At 41.7% G+C, this 20,271-nt stretch overlaps 1 protein-coding gene across 2 annotated transcripts in view; it reads left to right on the forward strand.

The window, feature by feature from the left end:
* Nucleotides 1–20,271, forward strand: part of LOC144507289 (latent-transforming growth factor beta-binding protein 2-like) — a 447,226-nt gene that overhangs the window by 242,088 nt on the left and 184,867 nt on the right. For both annotated transcript variants that reach the window (XM_078234343.1, XM_078234344.1), the window contains exons 11-14: nucleotides 8,994–9,158; nucleotides 11,311–11,508; nucleotides 15,546–15,565; nucleotides 16,944–16,992. In XM_078234343.1, the coding sequence (XP_078090469.1) occupies nucleotides 8,994–9,158; nucleotides 11,311–11,508; nucleotides 15,546–15,565; nucleotides 16,944–16,992 (432 nt within the window). The remainder of the gene's footprint in view (nucleotides 1–8,993; nucleotides 9,159–11,310; nucleotides 11,509–15,545; nucleotides 15,566–16,943; nucleotides 16,993–20,271) is intronic.

The raw sequence follows: 20,271 nt of genomic DNA on the forward strand, positions 1-20,271 counted from the left end.
TTGGGGTTTTCCTTGATCCGACCCGCCAAGGACTCCTCATGTCCCCTCCACGCTCTCCTAAGCCCCTTTTTCAGCTCATTCCTTGCTAACTTGTAACCCTCAATCGAGCCATCTGAACCCTGTTTCCTCATCCCTACATAAGCTTCCCTCTTCCTTTTCACAAGACATTCCACCTCTTTCGTGAACCATGGTTCCCTCACTTGGCCATTTCCTCCCTACCTGAATGGGACATACCTATCAAGGACACCCAGTATTTGTTCCTTGAAAAAGTTCCACTTTTCATTCGTGCATTTGCTTTTTTTTTCAAATAGCTCAGGCTCTGATGATTGTCTTAACAAGACTGCCATCTGCTAAGTGACTCTTTTTGCTCAATATTTCAAAGCTCATGGAGCAGAATCTCTTTCCTTATGCTCAATTAGGTCATTTCATCAGGACCCCGGGGATTTATCTACCTTGATGCACTTTAAGACTTCCAGCACCTCCTTCTCTGTAATATATACACTCCTCAAGACATAACTATTTATTTCCCCAAGTTCCCTAACACCCATGCCTTTCTCAACAGTAAATACAAGTGAGAAATATTCATTTAGGATCTCACCCATCTCTTGTGGATCCGCACATCGATGACCTTGAGGCCCTACTCTCTCCCTTGTTACTCTTTTGCCCTTTTGCATTTGGAGAAGCTCTTTGGATTCTCCTTTGCCTTATCTGCCAAAGCAATCTCATGTCACCTTTTTGCCCTCTTGATTTGTCTTTTAACTCTACTCTGACAACCTCTATACTCTTCAAGGGTATCCCAGCTGCCCTACATGTCATATGCCTTCTTCTTCTTTTTGACTAGGGCCTCAATATCCCAAATCATCCAGGGTTCCCTACTTCTACCAGCTTTGCCCTTCATTCTAAAAGGAATGTGCTTATCCTGAACCCTGGTTAACACACTTTTGAAAGCCTCCCACTTACCAGCCATCCCTTTGCCTGACAACTGACTCCCGCAATCAACTTTTGAAAGTTCCTATTTAATACCATCAAAGTTGGCCTTGCCCCAATTTAGAGTTTTAACTTTTGGGCCATAGCTATCTTGGTCACTGGTCCCAAAGTGATCCCTCGCTAACATTTCTGTCACCTTACCATTCCATTATGGTGCCAGGTTTGCATGGTGAAAGTGGTGAATTTGTTTGCTTTGGCAAACAGGCCATGCATGACCTGCTTGATGCATTTATGCACTGTGTTATGAAGAGGAGGCTGATCTCCTCTCTGAGAACTAACACTCAATCACTCAAAGAGAAACACCCTCTTTCATAATCTGTTAAAGTGTTTGTGAGAAGGGGGATTATCTGCACTTCAGCAGCTTTTAGTGGTCAAATCAAAATAACTACCTGAGACTCTCTTTGTAAAATAAACAAGTAACACTTTATTCAGCTAACTAACAGTAAACAGGTTAACTAAACTATTATCAAACAGAATGAAACACTATTCTAATGGAATGCTATTTAGATAGATACAATTTTCACTTATTAAACAAAAAAAAAATCTTTAGCCACTCTCAAATCTCAGTCAGGTTTGTCGCCTTCCGGTATCTTCATTCTTCTTAGCTGATTTCTTCTGCCTTCACTATCTTCTTTTGGTACCTTTACGATTGAGATGAGGCTTTCCCTTAAGATATAAATGTGGCTGTTACACTGACAGAGAGTCGCTGTGTGTGTGTGTGTGTGTGTGTGTGTGTGTGTGTGTGTGTCTCTCTCTCTCTCTCTCCGAGAGCTGTTACTCGGCAGGTGCTGGCAGATGGTCTTCTGGCAGTTCTCTAGATCTGGGAGCTGGTTTTATACCGGTGATGACATCCAAAAAACCCCCACAAATAGGATTGGCTTACAGATTATCAAAACATCAAATTCAAATTTGATAGGCTGCTGTTATTCAAATACCTATTTCAAATTGATTGGTTAAAATTCAAAAACAATTTGTCATCTTGGCAGCAATTACTGCTGAGCCTAGCGATACAATGGGGCCGATTTTACCAAATCGGCTCTAAGTGCCGGATGTGGCCGTAAATCAGACCCGCGCTGGGCAGCCACGCTCCAGCGCCCCTATATGCCTTTTTTCGGCGCAGGTCTAGTGGGTGGGGCCTAGCGCATTTGCATCTGTCGGAGCGCCGACCTGCACATGCGCAGTTCGGGAAGAATCTGACAGAACGCACCCGGGCGCAAAACAAAAAGCAGAGAGTGGAGAGAGCCTCTCTGCCGTTCATCCTCTGGCCGGGGTTGGGGGGGGAGAGGGTGTGACATATCAATCCCTGAGGGGGGGGGAGAGGGGGTGTGACGTCTCATTCCCTGGGGGGGGGGGGGGGGGGGGGGGGGGGGGGGGAGAGGGGGGAGGAAAGGGGGTGTGACGTTTCATTCCCTGGGGGGGGGGGGGGGTGGCGGGGGGAGAGGGGGTGTGACGTCTCATTCCCTGGTGGGGGTGGAGGGGGGTGTGATGTCTCATCCCTGGGGGGGGGGGGAGAGAGGGGGTGTGACGTCTCATCCTCTGATCGGGGGGGTTCCACTGCCTGTCTGTGGCCGATCCCTCCTGGCACCATCACTGGTACACTACAGCCACAGATTACTCTTCCCTGCAGGTGCGAGAGAGCAGGAGAGATAGCTGTGGCTGGTAGTGTACCAGTGAATGATCCCACCGCCTCGCCGCCCCCCCACCCCCCCAGGGGATGATACGTCACACAACCCCACCGCCCCCCCCCCCCAGGGGATGATACGTTTCACCCCCTCTCCTCCCCCCCCCCCCCTCCGACTCCCCCGGGATGAGATGTCACACCCCCTCCCCGGGGATGAGACGTCACACCCCCTCCCCTCCCACCCCCCCAGGGGATGATCTGTCACACCCCCTCCCCCCCTCAAAGGGGATGATAAGTCTCACCCCCCCACCCCCAAGAGGGCGATGTGGGCCCGCCCCCTCTCCTCATCCCCCCCCCCCCCACACCAGAGTTCCAACTGGGCCCGCCCCCCCTCTGGCAGACGCCAGCGGACCTGTGTGAAGCCCGGTCCCTTCAGCCGTGGCTCGAAGTCAGTGTCCAGGAACGTGCTGCAGGCTGTCGAAGGACTGAGGGTGAGCGGGAAGGATGGTGGAGGGAGACCACGATCGAGGTAGGTTAGGGGTGTGCTCTGCCAGGGGGGGCCTGCCTCCCAAAGGGGTCCGATCCGGGGGCGGGAGGGGAGTTACCTCCCAGAGGGGTCTATGCAAATGCATTTAAATCGGCCCGCTGGCCAATTCGGGTGCACGCCGGATCGGCGCCCGGATCGGTCATTGGTAAAGGCGCAATTGGCCTTGGGTCGGGTCTGGACCGCGTTCTAGGCCCGACACCCAACTTTACCACGATTCGGGTGTGAAATTTTGGTAAAATCGGGCCCAATGTTTCACACTATACTCTCTATATACTTCACACCTGCATCTCTTCAGTACAAAAAAGTACCTTTTCTTTAATACAGACTATGAAATTTTACAACACTTAGCATTTTTACAATTTTAAAATAATTTTACACACACTAACTTCACAACATGTGACATGATTGATGTTACTGATGTTCCTTTGAAATGAGGGAGTTCTGAATTGTAGTGACCTTGACTGTCTCTGGCTGTGTTGCATCACTGGTGGCAGTTGCCTGCGGATCAACTGAGAGCAGAAGGTGCTGTGATAATAAAATTTATTATTTACGTCTAGTTTCTTAGTTTGTTTCTGATGCATTTAAATTAAAATCAAAGTTACAGTGTTGAAATTCCTTCCTTGACATTCATGTTTGTAGGTTGTTCACACAATGTAACAGATTACCTATAACTCAGAATTACTTTTACAGGTATAAAGATTCAGCACATAAATTGTACAATGTAATAAATTCTTTAAATTGAAATTGTGATTGTAAATTCTCCAGGCCCAGCAAGAATGGACGACAGCAAAAGTGTTGAGCCAATCTCATTGAATTTTATGAGGCCCGCTATGTGAATTCTGCATTGTAAACTTCTAATGAAATTAGGCATATCAGCAAAAGGGCTTCTTAATTTGTACTACATCGGTGAATAGAGCTAATGTTTCGAGTCTGGATGGAAATGTTAGCTCTATTTTCTCTCCAAAGATGCTGTCAGAACTGCTCAGATTTTCCAGCATTTTCTGTTTTTGTACCCCAACTTTATTGCTCCAAAATCTTTCTGAACTCAGGATTTGATTTTGTCCACTTAAGTGCGTATATACACATTATATGCATTATTAATGATGATGAAACCATTCTGATGATTTTCAAGGACTTGTTCTGAAAGAAGCCTTGCGAGATGAGGCACTGGCTGATCCCTGTACTGATGTGTGTTTGGAATGTTCTTCAGAGCACATTCCTTCTTCTTTCATTCCCACACCAGTTGTTCACTAACATCGAATTCCCTCACTACAGCACAGTCATTTGACATGTTAAGCAAATGTTACAACTTTTAGCTTGAAATCACTTCATAACTTCATTTGTTTAGCTGGAAAAATAATTTATTTGTCATTTGCCACGAGGCCTGCTCTGTGTGGTTTGTCCCAATTCCTGCTCATCTTCACAACACAACTTGTATTGCATGCTTGATCCCTTGTGTCCAGTTATATGATAAGTAAAATATACATTTGTGGAATGAAAAATTGACGCTACTTACTAATGTGAGTTTAGCATTTCATGGCTGAAAGACCTGCATGCTGGGTATATGCAAAAGCACTATTTTTGCGGCCGGAGAAATAGAGTTGTCTTAATAAGAATAATTGATTTCCCACCATCAATGGCCAGGAATCCCACATCAGCCCTGTCCACCTTCCGACTAAATTGAAGGAGGTTTTCATGCGTTGGGTGACTGACCCGTGACCTTTCCCGCAATTCAATGAGCCTGACCACCGTGGCTCCAACCATGATGGGGTGGATTAAATTCTGTCCATTGACTTATGCTGTATTATTGTTTAATACCAGTACAGCTCAGGAATCAAAGCTCACTTAACATTTTACATCAGATCATTGTGTAATTATGAAAAATTAGAACGCTAATGGCTGAAAAATTTCCTCCCATAATCTAGTGTCTCTTCTCCTTCCCTTGACAAGATCAGATTAACTATGAATAATCTCAAGCAGCTTCATATTTCCTTTAGAGTGTTTTTATTCTAACATTGTCCTGTTGGAAACTCGTGACATTTAATAGGAACCTCATCTTGACTTCAATGAAAAGTTAGATTGGGAAGGTATGAAATGGGCAGCTCAACCAATCGTACCAGCATCCCAGTAGATGGGTTAAGTTACTCATTTATATTTTTGGATGTAAAAAGATTGGTACAGTACAGACGAGGTGAAATGTTTGGGCATGAATCTCTATTGTTCACTTCCAGCTTCATAATTTCATTTTTTTTGCTGGAAAAATAATTTCTCTTTGTCATTTGCCACATGGGGCGTGCTCTGTGTGGGAAAGGCAAGCTGAATTTACTCAATCGAAACATAGAAACATAGAAAAAGGAGCAGGAGGAGGCCATTTGACCCTTTGAGCCTGCACCACTATTCATCACAATCATGGCTGATCATCCAATTCAATAGCCTAATCCTGCTTTCTCCCCATAACCTTTGATCCCATTCGCCACAAGTGCTATATCTAGCTACCTCTTTAATACATTCAATGTTTTGGCATCAACTACTTCCCATAGTAATGAATTCCACAGGCTCACCACTCTTTGGGTGAAGAAATGTCTCCTCATCTCTGTCCTAAATGGTCTAGCCTGAATCCTCAGACTGTGACCCCTGGTTCTGGACACTCCCACCATTGGGAACATCCTCCCTGCATCTACCCTGTCTAGCCCTGTTGGAATTTTTATAAGTCTCCATGAGATTCCCCTTCATTTGCCTGAACTCCAGTGAAAACAATCCTAACTTAGTCAATGTCTCCTCATACATCAGCCCTGCCATCCCCGGAATCAGCCTGGTAAACCTTCGCTGGACTCCCTCGAGAGCAAGAACATCCTTCCTCAGAAAAGGAGACCAAAACTGCACACAATATTCTAGGTGTGGCCTCACCAAGGCCCTGTATAGTTGCAACAACACATCCCTGCTCCTGTACTCGAAAGCTCTCGCAATGAAGGCCAACATACCATTTGCCTTCTTTGCCGCCTGCTGCACCTGCATGCTTACCTTCAGTGACTGGTGCACAAGGACACCTAGGTCCCACTGCACACTCCCGTCTCCCATTTACAGCCATTCACGTAGTAATCTGCCTTCTTGTTTTTGCTTGCTTCCTTGTTTTTGCTTCCAAAGTGAATAACCTCACATTTATCCAAATTATACTGCATCTGCCAGTGATATGCCCACTCACCCAACCTTTCCAGGTCATACTGATGGATCTCTGCATCCTTGTCATAGTTCACCCTCCCACCCAAATTGGTACCATCTGCAAACTTTGAGATGTTAGCTTTTGTTCCCTCATCCAAATCATTAATACATATTGTGAATAGCTGGGGTCCCAGCACTGATCACTGTGGCACCCCACTAGTTACTGCCTGCCAATTTGAAAAGCACCCATTAATTCCTACTCTTTGTTTCCTCTATGCCAACCAGTTTTCTATCCATCTCAATACACTTCCCCCAATCCCATGCACTTTAATCCTGCACGGATAATTTCTTATGTGGGACTTTGTCAAACGCTTTCTGAAAGCCCAAATATACCACATCCACTGGCTGCCCCTTGTCAACCCTACTAGTTACATCTTCAAAGAATTCCAACAGATTTGTCAAGCATGATTTCCCCTTCATATATCCATGCTGACTCTGTCTGATCCTGCTTTTGCTTTCTAAATGCTAGTCCTTGATAATGGATTCGAGAATTTTCCCCACTACCAATGTTAGGCTTACTGATCTATAATTCCCTGTTTTCTCTCTGCCTCCTTTTTTGAATATTGGAGTGACATTAGCTACCCTCCAATCTGCTGAGTCTATAGGATCCTGGAAGGTGGCCACCAATGCATCCACTATTTCTGGAGTCACATTCTTAATTACTCTGGGATGTAGATTATCAGGCCCTGGGGATTTATCCACTTTCAATCCCATCAATTTTCCCAGCACCATTTCTCTACTAATATTGATCTCCCTGAAATCTTCCCTCTCACTAAATCTTGCATTCTCCAACATTTCTGGTATCTGATTTGCGTCCTCTTTTGTGAAGACAAAACCAAAGTATGTCATCAGCTGCTCGGCCATTTCTTTGTCCTCTATTATACATTCCCCAGTTTCTGTCTGTAGGGGACCTACATTTGTTTTCACCAACCTCTTTCTCTTCACGTATCTATAGTGTCAGTCTTTCTGTTCCCTGCCAGTTTACTTTCATACTAATCAATCCCTTGGTCCTTCTTTGCTGAATTCTAAACTGCTCCCAATTCTCAGCCCTATTATTTTTCTTCACCAATCTGTAGGCTTCTTCCTTGGATTGGATACTATCTCTAATTTCCTTTGTAAACCATGGATTGACCCTCTTACCCATTTTGCTTTTGTGCCAGACAGGAATAAACAGTTGCTGCAGTTCCCCCATACGTTCCTTGAATGTTTGCCATTGCCTATACACTGTCATCCCTTTAAGTAACTCTCTCCAATCTATCAAGGCAAACTCACGCCTCATATCTTCATAATTTTCTTTATTAAGATTCAGCACCCTAGTCTCTGAATCAACTACTTCACTCTCCACCTTGATAAAAAATTCTATCATGTTATGGTTGCTCATCCCCAAAGGGTCTCGTACAGCTAAATTGGCAATGATTCCCTTCTCATTACACAGTACCCAGTCTAAGATGGCCTGCTCTCGAATTGGTTCCTCCACACATTGGTCAAGAAAACCATCCCGTATGCACTCCAGGAATTCCTCCTCTACGGCATTGTGGCTAATTTGATTTGCCCAATCTATGTGCAGATTAAAATCACCCATGATCACCGATATTTCCTTATCACGTGCATCTCTAATTTTGTGTTTAATGTACCAATAACAGAGCCAAGTAGAGAAGGAAAAAAACTTGTGCTTATTTATACAGCACATTTGACATCCTCAAGTTAATCATTGTGACCTGCAGTTGCTTAATAACTGCCATAAAATGCAATTATGCATACATATGGGCTGGATTTTTCCAGCCTTATATGCAGTGGGATCTTCTAGTCCTGCCGATAGTGCATCTCTGCCATAGATTTCTTGGCAGTGAGGGACACATTCAACGGAAACCTCATTTACAATGGCAAGACCAGAAGATCCTGCCACTGATCAATGGCTAGCTGCCTCACAGTGGGTTGTGCAGAAAATCCCACCTATATTTCTTTATGGTAAATTATTTATTCCCCCCCCACTAAGTCTCCTGCGGTGTGCATAATTCCTTGCTCACAAGCTTAAGAAGTGCCAGTTGGCCTTTGTTAAAGTTTACTTTGAACTGATCACTAAACAAGAGGTGTACAAGAGCAGTGCTGGATTACTAACCCTCTTACATTTCTTCTCTTCATATGCTTAAACATCTCGGTGCTCTCTGACGATATTGGCATCTCTCCTTTGCTCTTCTCTTTCTTCCTTTCTACGAACATTCTTATTGTGAACAGCAATTGAGCTGCAAGAGAAAGTTCTACTTAAAACAGTATTTTCAAAATAAGTAACACCAAATTTAAAAGAACGAAAGAGAATTTCTGTTTATATACTTGTATGTTGTCTCGTCGCTGTTGTTCCTTATACAAACAAAATATTCCATCACACTATACAAAGCCACATCAATGAACACTGATGGTACTGCCTATAAAATTACTTCAACCTGGATTTAAAAGAAACAAAAGTAATTTTGGATATTGAAGCTTTCTAAATTACTAAAGATCAGTCATTCAGGGATGTTGGGGCTTAAGTTAATTGTAGGTTGGAGATGATTTGTCTTCTGAACTATTGTGGATACTGTGAATCAAATTGTTAATTTTTTTGTTATTTCTTCTTTTCAGCGGACAAGGCTGTTTCAGTAGAAAAGGGAACTTGTTTCAGATCATTATCCAGAAGAAACTGCTCTCTGCCTCTTTCTCAGCAGATCACAAAACAGATCTGCTGCTGTAGCCGTGTGGGCAAAGGATGGGGTCAAAATTGTGAAAAGTGTCCACTACCTGGCTCAGGTAATAAACTTTTACATATAGTGCATCACTGTTCTCTAAAATAGCTGAAGGTGAAAGAGATTAATATCTATTTATGGGAAGTTATGGATCAGAATTGTAGTTACTTCTGCTAAGTATGTTTTACTCGTATTTATTTTTACAATACAAACACATATGTTGATGATGCCCTTTAATGCTATGTATAACAATGTGGTCAAGTTGTTGGTTTTATTTTTCAAAGCACAATGGATCATTTAAATAGTGTATTTGATAAAAATTGCTCTCAGGACATTTCTGTTTCTTGAATGAATTTTGATATTGTTTAAACAGTATTTCAATATCAAGTAAACCATGTAGGAAATGCCACTGCAATGTGGTCTCTCTCATACTGAAAATATGTCAGGAAACAAACATTATGGATCAAAGACAATTCTTAATTATCCTTGAACCTTGGCCTAGAAAAGATTGTTTTTCTAACATTAAAAACAGACTTAATTTACTAAATGGAAACAATGATTTTAAAATTTGTGCAATATGCATATTTGCTTATTTCTACAGTGAACACTCAGAAACTACCATTGGTGACTGATGATTTACTGTGGTACCAAGTATGAAAGCTGGGAGGTTATACTTGAGTTCTTTTTCATTTTTGAAAATTAGATGACCCCTTTTTGGTTCTGATTTTTAACAGCTATTTTATTCCGATGTCTGTCTGACTAAGGGAGCAATTTCTGCTTCCCTGTCAGGCAAAATGTCAGGGATGAAACAGACTCTTGGGAGGGTAAGTTTGTATTTGCTTTTTAGGTTCCCTTGTGGGCCAGAAGGTACAGGAATCTTCTCCAGAAACCACCTTTGGACCCCTCCTCATTGCCTTCTCACTTACTAGTCCTGCATGATTCTGACTGGGGCCTGCTAACTGCGATCTTTTGCTCCAACACACTGACCGTATAGATTATCTGGCTGGGTTTGAATAACATTCTGATGGAAGTCACAATAATGAGACTTGGCTGTTATCTTCAGGTGCACTGTACTTCCCCTCTTTTTAAAATCGGGTTCTTTATGATAATTTCACCATTTTCCCTTTCTGTGAATATTGTTGAAAAAAACAGATTTTTTGTTGAAGCTTTTCATCTTGCATTCATCAGGACATTTTCAATAATACAATATAAGGGAAATCAACAAATTGATACTGTTTGAAAAGAGAGTGCTGATTGGTTGGCAAGTGGACTCTGCTTGGTAGAGGTGTTGCTTTGGAGAATGAACCATTTGATGGTGACTGATAGCTAACTGCTAACCATTGTTTGAAATTTAAACCAGGCATCTTGACTCTGATCAGTGCATTCCCCTGAGGAATGAACCAGTGAATGGCTGTCATTTGTTTTGTTTCGCTGAAAATGGCACGATGTGTAAACATGTTCTCTCTGTCTGCGGGTGAAATCCATTAATTATTTGTGCTAGGCCTATCAAAACTTAAAGTTTGAAGTTTCATTTATTAGTCACGAGTAAGGCTTGCATTAACACTGCAATGAAGTTACTGCAAAATTCTCCGAGTTGTCACATTCCAGCATCTGTTCGGGTCAATGCACCTAAGTAGCATGTCTTTCAGACTGTGGGAGGAAACCAGAGCACCCGGAGGAAACCCATGCAGACACAGGGAGAACATACAAACTACACAGACAGTGACCCAAGCCAGGAATCGAACCTGGGTCCTTGGCGCTGTGAGGCAGCAGTGCTAACCACTGTGCCACCTTGACCTTCATCAATTTTTGAGAAAACCAGACAGAATAGATATAGATGAAAAGAGAAATGAACCTTTATCTGGATTCTCTCATGATTTGGAAGTCTTAAGATACACCATGTTGCCTTTTGAAATCCTTCACCAGATGCAACTACGGCAACTGGTCATCTAACAACTTTGGGCAATTTTCCTGACATTCAAATTGAAAAGAAAATCACAAATGTGCATTATTTTCATTGCCACTAAGGGCAATGATTTATAAGATGCACCGACTTATGGACAACAGAACTAGGCTAAAGTTAATCCTCAAAACGTATAGATTTTTTTAACTTTAAGTTTTGTCATTCAAACATTCATCTTTTCAACAATTTAACAGCACAACACGTGTATTCCTGCTTTAATAACATTTTGCATCATTTTGTTGTTACATTTCAGTTGTGTTTAATGAAATCTGCCCAGCGGGTCATGGCTATCATTACTCCAGGTCTCACATCCAGATCTCAGTGAGACCTGCTGAAGAACATGAATTGGCTCAGATTACCTCGGAACAGTATCTTGACAGTCAGCAGAGCACCATCAAGGATACTGATTTAACCTCAAAGGAAAAGAATGAGGATGTAAGGTTAGAAGGACGTAAGTACTGCATTTGCACTCAAAATCTGCTAATTTTGTTTGCTGTACTTCAGCTCAATAAGAGGATTTTGAATCTACCCTACAAGTAAAAAGATGAGAATCCTCTCTGTCAATGATAAGGATAATATCTGGAATTAGCTTGGGGCAATTTCAATCTATTGCCTGTGGACTGACAAGACAATAGATTTTGGGTGGAGTTCTCCCCCCAAAAATTCTAAGTGTCGAATTCATGGCACAACTGAAGTAAATCACGCTGGTTGTTCAGTGGGAGTTCATGCTAGAATCTCCCATACTCTGTCCACTGCAGAAGCCACCAGCGTAAATCTCATTAGATTTCAGGGGGCGGGGCTTATTCCCACCCGGGAGGCTGAAACCAGCAGGCCTCTGCGCATGCGCAGTGACCCTGAAATGTCAGCCTCCCTCGAGGCTCAATCACAGCCCCCACCAGTGATTATCTGTTTTCCCAACCCCCACCCCCAGGGGAGTTGGGAAACCAGTCACCACCTTCCCTGACAGACCCCTGCCCCCAACCCCCAGCCCACCCCAATCGCTGGCCTCCCTCCTGCCTTGATCGATCGCAATGTCAGAATGGTCGCAGGACCCCTCATCCCCACCAATCATCCCATATGCCACCTTTGTGTCAGTTCGAGTTTTATTCAGAAATGCCACATGGATGGCTAGCTTGGGAAGAGGGGAAAATAATTGATACATGCTTCTGAGATTCAGATTAAACACATTTGGGAGAAGTGTAGTTTTATTTCACTTTCAGGCATCCTATTTCATACTTAAGAATGCCAATTGCTACAATGTTGAAAAATGTTTAATCCCCTAACACTAACATCCTTCACATTGATATGTAACTGAGCTGGATCCAAGTTGTGCAATAAACATTATTTGAAGTCAGATGGTAATTTGAGAAAAAAGAATGTAATTACCATTCTGCTACATGTAATGGAGAATGTATTTGCCAAAAGTAATAAATCACGTAAAATCTCATTTTTAAAAACTATTGTGTTTTTCATTCAAATTTTTCTGTCCCTTATTGGCATTGATTTTGCCTGGCTTTGCTTCACAGCACTTGGTAGCTGAGAGTTATGATGATAAGGCAGAATTGTAATATAATTAGATAATGAGAGTGTTCTATTGAAAAATATATTTTTATTATATTATAATAGTGCTAGAAAACTTAATTTGACTGCAGCCCTAACAAATTTAGCCAATCTTTGTAATAACCATCACTAAAAATGATTTTATTAGCTCTATGGCTCAGTAAGATCTGCCTCTAATAGGAGGAATTCCTTAACTCTGGCCACATGCTTGTAATCAATAGATATGAATACCTGTTTAATGGAAAAAAAGTTCTCAGACATCTCATCAGCATGTCACACATAAATTTTTAAAGGTGCAAAGGTAACAAGCAATAAACAGCAATGAAACTGTAGAACCTGGTACAAACAGAAGATAGAAATTATTTAACATTTCATGAATTAATAATGAATTAAAAGTGTGCTGTGAAATGATGTGAGCTTTTTAATCTCGGAGCACCTCAGAAATGAAAAAGTGTGTGTGTCGTGCAACCTATAGAAGTTTATTCGTGAAACTATGTGTCATTGAGAGGTAAGCACTTGAACGGATATATAGAGATTTTTGTTTGGTCCTTGGGATTTACAAAATTAGTTGTCACATCTGATTCAATGATGGTTGCCATTTCACTGAGCCTTTTGCGTTGGACTCAGAGATGGGGGGGGGGACATGAAATTGGAAAAGAGGACATTGACATGGTGGAAAGATAATTGAGGCAATTAACTGGCAAACCAATAGCAATTTTATGGTGCTTTTTGAGTTTTACTAATGATGGATAGCAAGCACATAGCTTCAGGTGGCTAGAAAGCAGGAGCTCAGTGCTCCATCTCTACAGGCACTATTGATAAAGCCACTTCCATGCCTGAGATGGTGGAGCAGCACAGAGAACAGCAAATGAAGTCAGGAGTGGGGATAAGGTGTTAACACTGTGGGGTGTGCTGTCAGGATGCCTTCAGAGCTGTGGCGCATGAGCAAAAGAGATGGGTGAGTGAAAGGGAGGACTGTGCTATTTGCATAAAAGGCCTTCCGCAGAGAGCGAGGCCACCTGCTTTGGGCTTCATTCATATTCATTTAGGCTTTGGGATCCACACTGAAGTAGAGGAGCAGAGCAGAGCTCCAGGCAAAGGCAACAGGAGGTCAGCAACCTCACGACCCACCCCCCAACCCCTAGCACTGCAGCTGCCATCCAGAGTGCTGACATCTCAGCAGTGGCATCAGAGGTGGTGGCCACTACTGGGACGGCACCTGAAAGAATCAGGATATTAAGTTTGATGATCAGTCATGATCATAATGAAAAGCAGAGCAGACTCGAAGGGTTAAATGGCCTACTCCAGCTTCTAGTTTCTATGTTTACCATGGCTAATCTGCCTAATCTATACATTTTTGGACTATTCTCATATTCTTTAATCTTTTTCAAGTGCATATTTAATCCAGTCTTAAAAATCATGATTTATTTGGCTTTAGTAGCCACTTGTGGTAATGCATTACATATTTAATGAATCTTTGCTTGAAAATATCTTCTAACATTCCTCTTTCGGACTCTTGCAGTCCTAAGTAATATGCTGTGCTTTCCATTTCACCAAACAATTGAAGTAATCTTTCACCATTTTGGCTGCCAAAACTTTTCAAAAATTTGAATACTTTGAATGGATTTAAAATTAACTTTCTCTGTTTGGAGAATAATGTCTGAATTGAAGACTTGAGTGCAAAAATAAAAGCTAACATTCCAATGAAGTAGTGAGAGACTGCTGCACTGTCAGAAGTGTTAACTTTCAGATGTGACTTTAAACCAAGGTCCCATCTAGAACTAAGAACAAAACAAAGTACAGCACAGGAACAGGCCCTTCAGCCCTCCAAGCCTGTGCCGATCATGATGCCTGCCTAAGCTAAAACCAGATGCACCTACGGAGTCAGTATCCTTCCATTCCCATCCTATTCATGTATTTGTCAAGTTGCCCCTTAAATGCCGCTATTGCAGCTGCTCCCACCACCTCCCCAGACAGCACGTTCCAGACATTCACTACCCTCTGTAAAAAAACTTGCCTCACACTTCCCCTCTAAACTTTTCCCCGTGCACCTTAAACCTATGTCCCCTAGTACTTGCTCTTTCCTAGGGTAGAAAAGTCATCTGATTGTCCACTCTGTTCATGCTGTCATAATCTTGTAAACCTCTATCAGGTCACCCTCAACTTCCGTCGTTCCATTGAGAACAAACCGAGTTTATCCAACCTCTCCTCATAGCTAATACCCTCCAGACCATGCAACATCTTGGTAAAAATTAGAAATGTAACAAGTCAGAAAGATAAAAAAGCAAAGTATCGATCAACAGGAAAGGAGAAAGCTTAACAACTTCTGTACCCTGTCCAAAGCATCCACATCCTTCTCGTAGTGTGGCGACCAGAATTGTACACAATAGTCTAAATGAGGCCTAACAAAGGTTCTACAGGTGCAGCATGACCTGGCAATTTTTATACTCAATGCCCCGACCGATGAAGGCAAGCATGCCGTATGCTTTCTTGACTACCTTATCCACCTGCTTTGCCACTTTCAGTGATCGGTGGACATGTATGTCCAGATCTCTCTGCTTGTCAATACTCCTAAGGGTTCTACCATGTACTGTATCTAACCTCTCAGATGGACATAAAATGTTCCATGGCACCATTTTGAAGAAAAGTAGGGTAGTTATCCCTAATGTCCTAACCAATATTTATTCCTCAATTAAAATTAGAATCTGGTAACTATCAGCTTACTGTTTGTGGGAGCTTGTTGTGTGCCTATTGATTGACGTATTTCCTACAATAGCAACTACAATTCAAGAATACTTAATTGGGTGTAAAGTGGTCATGACAGGCTCCATATGAATGCAAGACAATTTTAAATACTTAATTCTTCTTTATGAAAAGATAAATGTGTAATTTCTGTAACTGCATTTTTCTGACCTTTTTTCTTTGCAGATCATACTACAATAAAAGCTGTAAGTATTACTGCAAATGGCTAATTGACTTTAATTACAATATGGAAATTAATAAATGTTTAGAATTGTTGGCAATAAATTCAATCATTACAATTTATTTATGCAAGATGGAAACTATATTTGTATAGTTAAATGATCATCTGAATAAACCATAAGCGTTGCAGTTAAGGTCAGGAACAGAAGCAGCAAGTTAGACTGTCATAGTTGGTAAACAAGAGTTGTTTTTTTATCCATTCATGGGACATGGGCGTCACTGGTGGCCAGCATTTGTTGCCCATCCCTAGTTGCCTGAGGGCAGTTGAGAGTCAACCACGTTGCTGTGGCTCTGGAGTCACATGTAGGCCAGACTGGGTAAGGACGGCAGATTTCCTTCCCTAAAGGACATTAATGAACCAGATGGGTTTTTACAACATTGGGCAATAGTTTCATCAGTAAATTGTTAATTCCAGACTCTTTTTTTTAATTGAATTCAAATTCCATCATCTGCTGTGGAGGGATTCGAACCCGGGTCCCCAGAATATTATCTGAGTTTCCAGATTAATAGTCTAGCGATAATACCACGAGGCCATCGCCTTCCCTGAACGTCATGCATGATCTATAGAATATTTGAATTTGTTGCGGATTCACATTTGTTGCAGTAAATATTGCAATCATGATGCTTTACAGTGCTTAATTTAAATTTGGCTGTGAAACATCTTGAGATAAAACTATTTGGGTAATATCAAATCGGTTTCAGATGATATTGAATCCATGTCACAACAAAGAACGTAGTTAGGTAATGTGAAGGCATATGAAAAGGTCATGCTATGTTATCCATAGGTGGGACTGAGTGATATATCCACAGTAAAATATAATGATATATGCTTTATTGCCCAGGTGACAGAATAGAGAATTGTTGTCACATTGTTTTTATCTGTTGTAGTGCAATCTCAGTATCTGCAGAGCTAAATATTTTGGCTTCTGCTAGGTTGTTTGAGGCAACCTGATTTGAACCAGTAATGCACACAGCCAGAATGGGGTGGATTTTGACGTCATCCTGCCGAATTTTGACTTCAATGGAGTGTAAAATTCAGAAGTAGATTTATAGAGGTTTTCTTCAGGAAATAAATGATCATAAACAGGTTTGTTGTGTAAATTTCAGAATGTATTTCCACTACTTCTTTTGTTTTGATGATCGAAGGCAGTGTTGTTTTCAGTTTTGGCTTTAGAGATTCAACTTTAGCTTCAAAGATGTTTAGGTGGCCCCAATCTGTTCTCTAAGCAACAAACCCAAATCTGAAACGAAAAACTAAATGCAATGATAAAACATATTTTAAGGGTAAGGCTAAAGATATTTACTGAATTGTCTGCTGAATATCTTCTGTTTTTGTTTCAACAGCCTCAACCCTTTGCACCTGCTCATGTTCCAAGAGTTGATGCATATCCAGGTTAGTAATGACCACTTTCAAATTATATTTTTATATAAATAGTCCCATTGTGATATAGAATTAAATTGCTGCAAGTTAATGATCAATAAGCCACATAGGGAGGGATTTTGAGCCTGCACACTCCATCTGCGGGAATGGCAACACGTGCTCCAAATCTGGAGAGCGTGAGCTTGAGTTCCGATTTTACCAGCCCCTCACCGGGGGTGGAGTTTAGTGAACCATGCCACAGTACTGAAGGAAGCTTATTTTAGTACGTTAGTATGTCATATAATCAATAATCTTTCATCCTTTTGTTGCTTTTCTCCAGCCTTCTTATAATCAAAGTGTGAGGACCCGCAATGATTTTGTTCTTCCTTAGGATCTTTTCTCAATATCCTCGATGAAACAAAATCCCACCCTCATCACCAATTCTCTTTCTGTAATGTCCAAAGTATGTTAGGGATTGTAGGTTTTAACAGAAAAAAAACATGGTGTGCACACGTGGATTCAAAGTAACAACAACAGATTTATTGAAGAGATGTTCTTTGCTCTCCACTGAATGCAAACTGAAAGTAAAACAGCAGCCTCTATCAACACCCTAATGACATCATCAACTCATTTGATCAGCGCTTAAAGCATCCTGCAACCCTTTAAAATGTATAACACACGAGCTGTCAAGGAGGAGTGGGTGGGGTGTTTTTAAAAATAGCTTTGGAAAAGGACAGGAAAGAAGATGGGGTACTATCTTTAGTGGGTGCCCTTTGCACATTGGGAGACAGTCCCCCTAATATAGTACCGCCCTTTCTTCTTATTTACCTGCTCTGTAAAACCCACCATACCCATCCCTCTTCCCCCCCTGAAAGCTGCCCAAACCCTCCTCGCACAATACCATGGATTTACCTTGCTCCAGGATCCATGGGGCTTCATCTTGGGCCTATTTGTCCCAATAATCCACTCTTAGTGCAGTTGGGACTGTTGGAGCTGCTGATTAGTTGGATTGGTCAATGTTTTAAGTACAAGGACAGCAGCCTCCATTTGTTTGTGTCTCTGTAAGATGTTTTATTGAACAGATCTCAATATACATGGCATGGACACATATCTATGGAAATCCTGAGACCTATTAAATTGGCTACATTTCAAAACCCAAACATCCCTCCCTTTTATATTGAAATAAGATACAAACATCCCCTTCTTAGCAAACAAAAGACTCATCTGTTCTCATGCATTAACGACTGTTTGGTATCGTAGTCAATCTCTGAACATGCATTCCCTACAGTCTTTAAGTTGGGCAGACTTCTTGAATGAAATGCACGTGCGTTGACTATTTTTCTGGATGATGCTCTTTGTCTTGAGAGTGTTGTCCCCGTTGTCCTTGTTGCCCTGGTGACTGCTGTTGTTCCATTGTGGTTGTTGATGATTCATGGACCTCTGGGACTGATGTGAAAGAACAGCTTCATTTTTTCTTAGGAACTGCATGTGATTGTGCCACTATATTTGGCTGTTTATGTCAGAGTAAGATTTGTTCAATTTCTTGATGAACCTGTTGACGATTTTCCCTCCCCCTCAGCCTTCCAATTTATCTGGGGATAATGCACTGATGATGTGCAATGCTAGATTTCCCAATCCCAGCTGAATTGACTGAATTCTTCACTTGTGAACTGAGGACCATTGTCACCCATTCCAATGTCTGGAATGCCATACCGACTGAAATGGGTTTTCAGGCATTCTACTATTTATCTTGGTGTTGTTGAAATCAGCTGGTCTAATTCCCAGTCGTCTAAATATTAGCCTACCAAGACAATATAATCAGTTCTTGCCAAAATGAAAAGTTCTACTTCAAGCTTCATCCATGGTCTGTCTGGAATGTTGTGCAACATCAATGACTCTTTAGTTTGTTTACCTTGTTAATCATTGCACGCACTACACTGAGCAGTGTGATCTTTAATTTCATTGCAGATGTTTTGCTAGTAAAAAGCGTCTCTTGCTTTTCTTAGAATCAATTCAATTCCTTGATAGTTTGCATGGATATGCTTCCACATCTCTCCTTTAATCTCCTTAGGGATGATGACTCTATTACCTTTGTACAAGATGAGCTGTCAGTTCATTTCAGTATACCCAATATGCTCTTGTGACCACAGATATGTTCTTGATGCTCCCAGGCCATCCTTTCATACCACTTATTGCAGTGTTTGTCGAGTTGCATCTTGTTTGGATAGTTCGCCTGATTTGAGCAAGGTGTTCGTTAGATTCGATGTCTCCACTGGGTTGATAGCTTCTAGCTCATGTCTAGCTGCGGCTGCATGTTGAATCTAGAAGATGTTGCATTCTGTTGTAGCCTCCTCAACATTCTTCAAGGGGAGCGCTGCTCTCAACAGCAGATCTGCATGTACATTTGTTTCCCTTGCTTGTATGTTTCATCCAGATTATATCTCTGTAAAGTAACATTTTTGCAGTCGCTTTAGAGCAGATAATAGCAGTTTGCAAAAAATGCTTTGAAGGGTCTTGTGGTTGGACTCCACTATTACTTTGTCTCTCCCAGGCAGGTATTGATGGAAATGCTCACAGGCAAAACTAATAACCAGGCACTCTTTCTCAATCTGTTTGAGTTAATGTCCTGGACGCAAATATGATTGTTTTTTCTTGCGACATCAGAGTTGCTCCCAGAACCATCTCATTGGTGTCACATTGCAAGGTTAATTCATCATTGATATCGCAATACTTCAGCACTAACATTGTTATCACTAGTTATCTGCTAGTGAACGCTGCTCAGCCAACAAATTAGGCAAACATTGAACTAAATGATTTACAAATACAACTATTGATGCACTTCTTTCATATCTGTTGGTCGCTGCATCAATGCTACAGCTCGGACCTTGTTAGGATCTGGTCAAAGACCTTTTGCCATCAATACATGACCTATGTACTTGACTTCAGGCATTTTCAGTTGCAATTTGCCCTTGTTGCTTCACATTCATATGGCGAGCTCCCTCTTAGCAGTTGTATTAAATTCTGATTGTGGTTTGTTATGGGGTTCTTCCATTGTGTCTCCACTATGTGGAGTAGATCATCCACTATGGCTTCCACTTCAGGAGAATCACTAGCTACTTCATGTTGATTGCACTGGTACACTTCTGGAGCTGTGGAAATACCAAGTGGCATGTGTAGCCATTTGTATCGCCCAAACGGCATGCTGAATATCATTTGAAAGCTGCTGCTTTCATCCAGTTTCACTTGCCTGTAATCATCCTTCACATCGAGGGTAATGAATATCTTTGCCTTGGCTAGTTGCAGCAACATTCC

Source organism: Mustelus asterias, chromosome 18 (genome assembly GCF_964213995.1).
Source record: "Mustelus asterias chromosome 18, sMusAst1.hap1.1, whole genome shotgun sequence".
Taxonomy (NCBI): domain Eukaryota; kingdom Metazoa; phylum Chordata; class Chondrichthyes; order Carcharhiniformes; family Triakidae; genus Mustelus; species Mustelus asterias.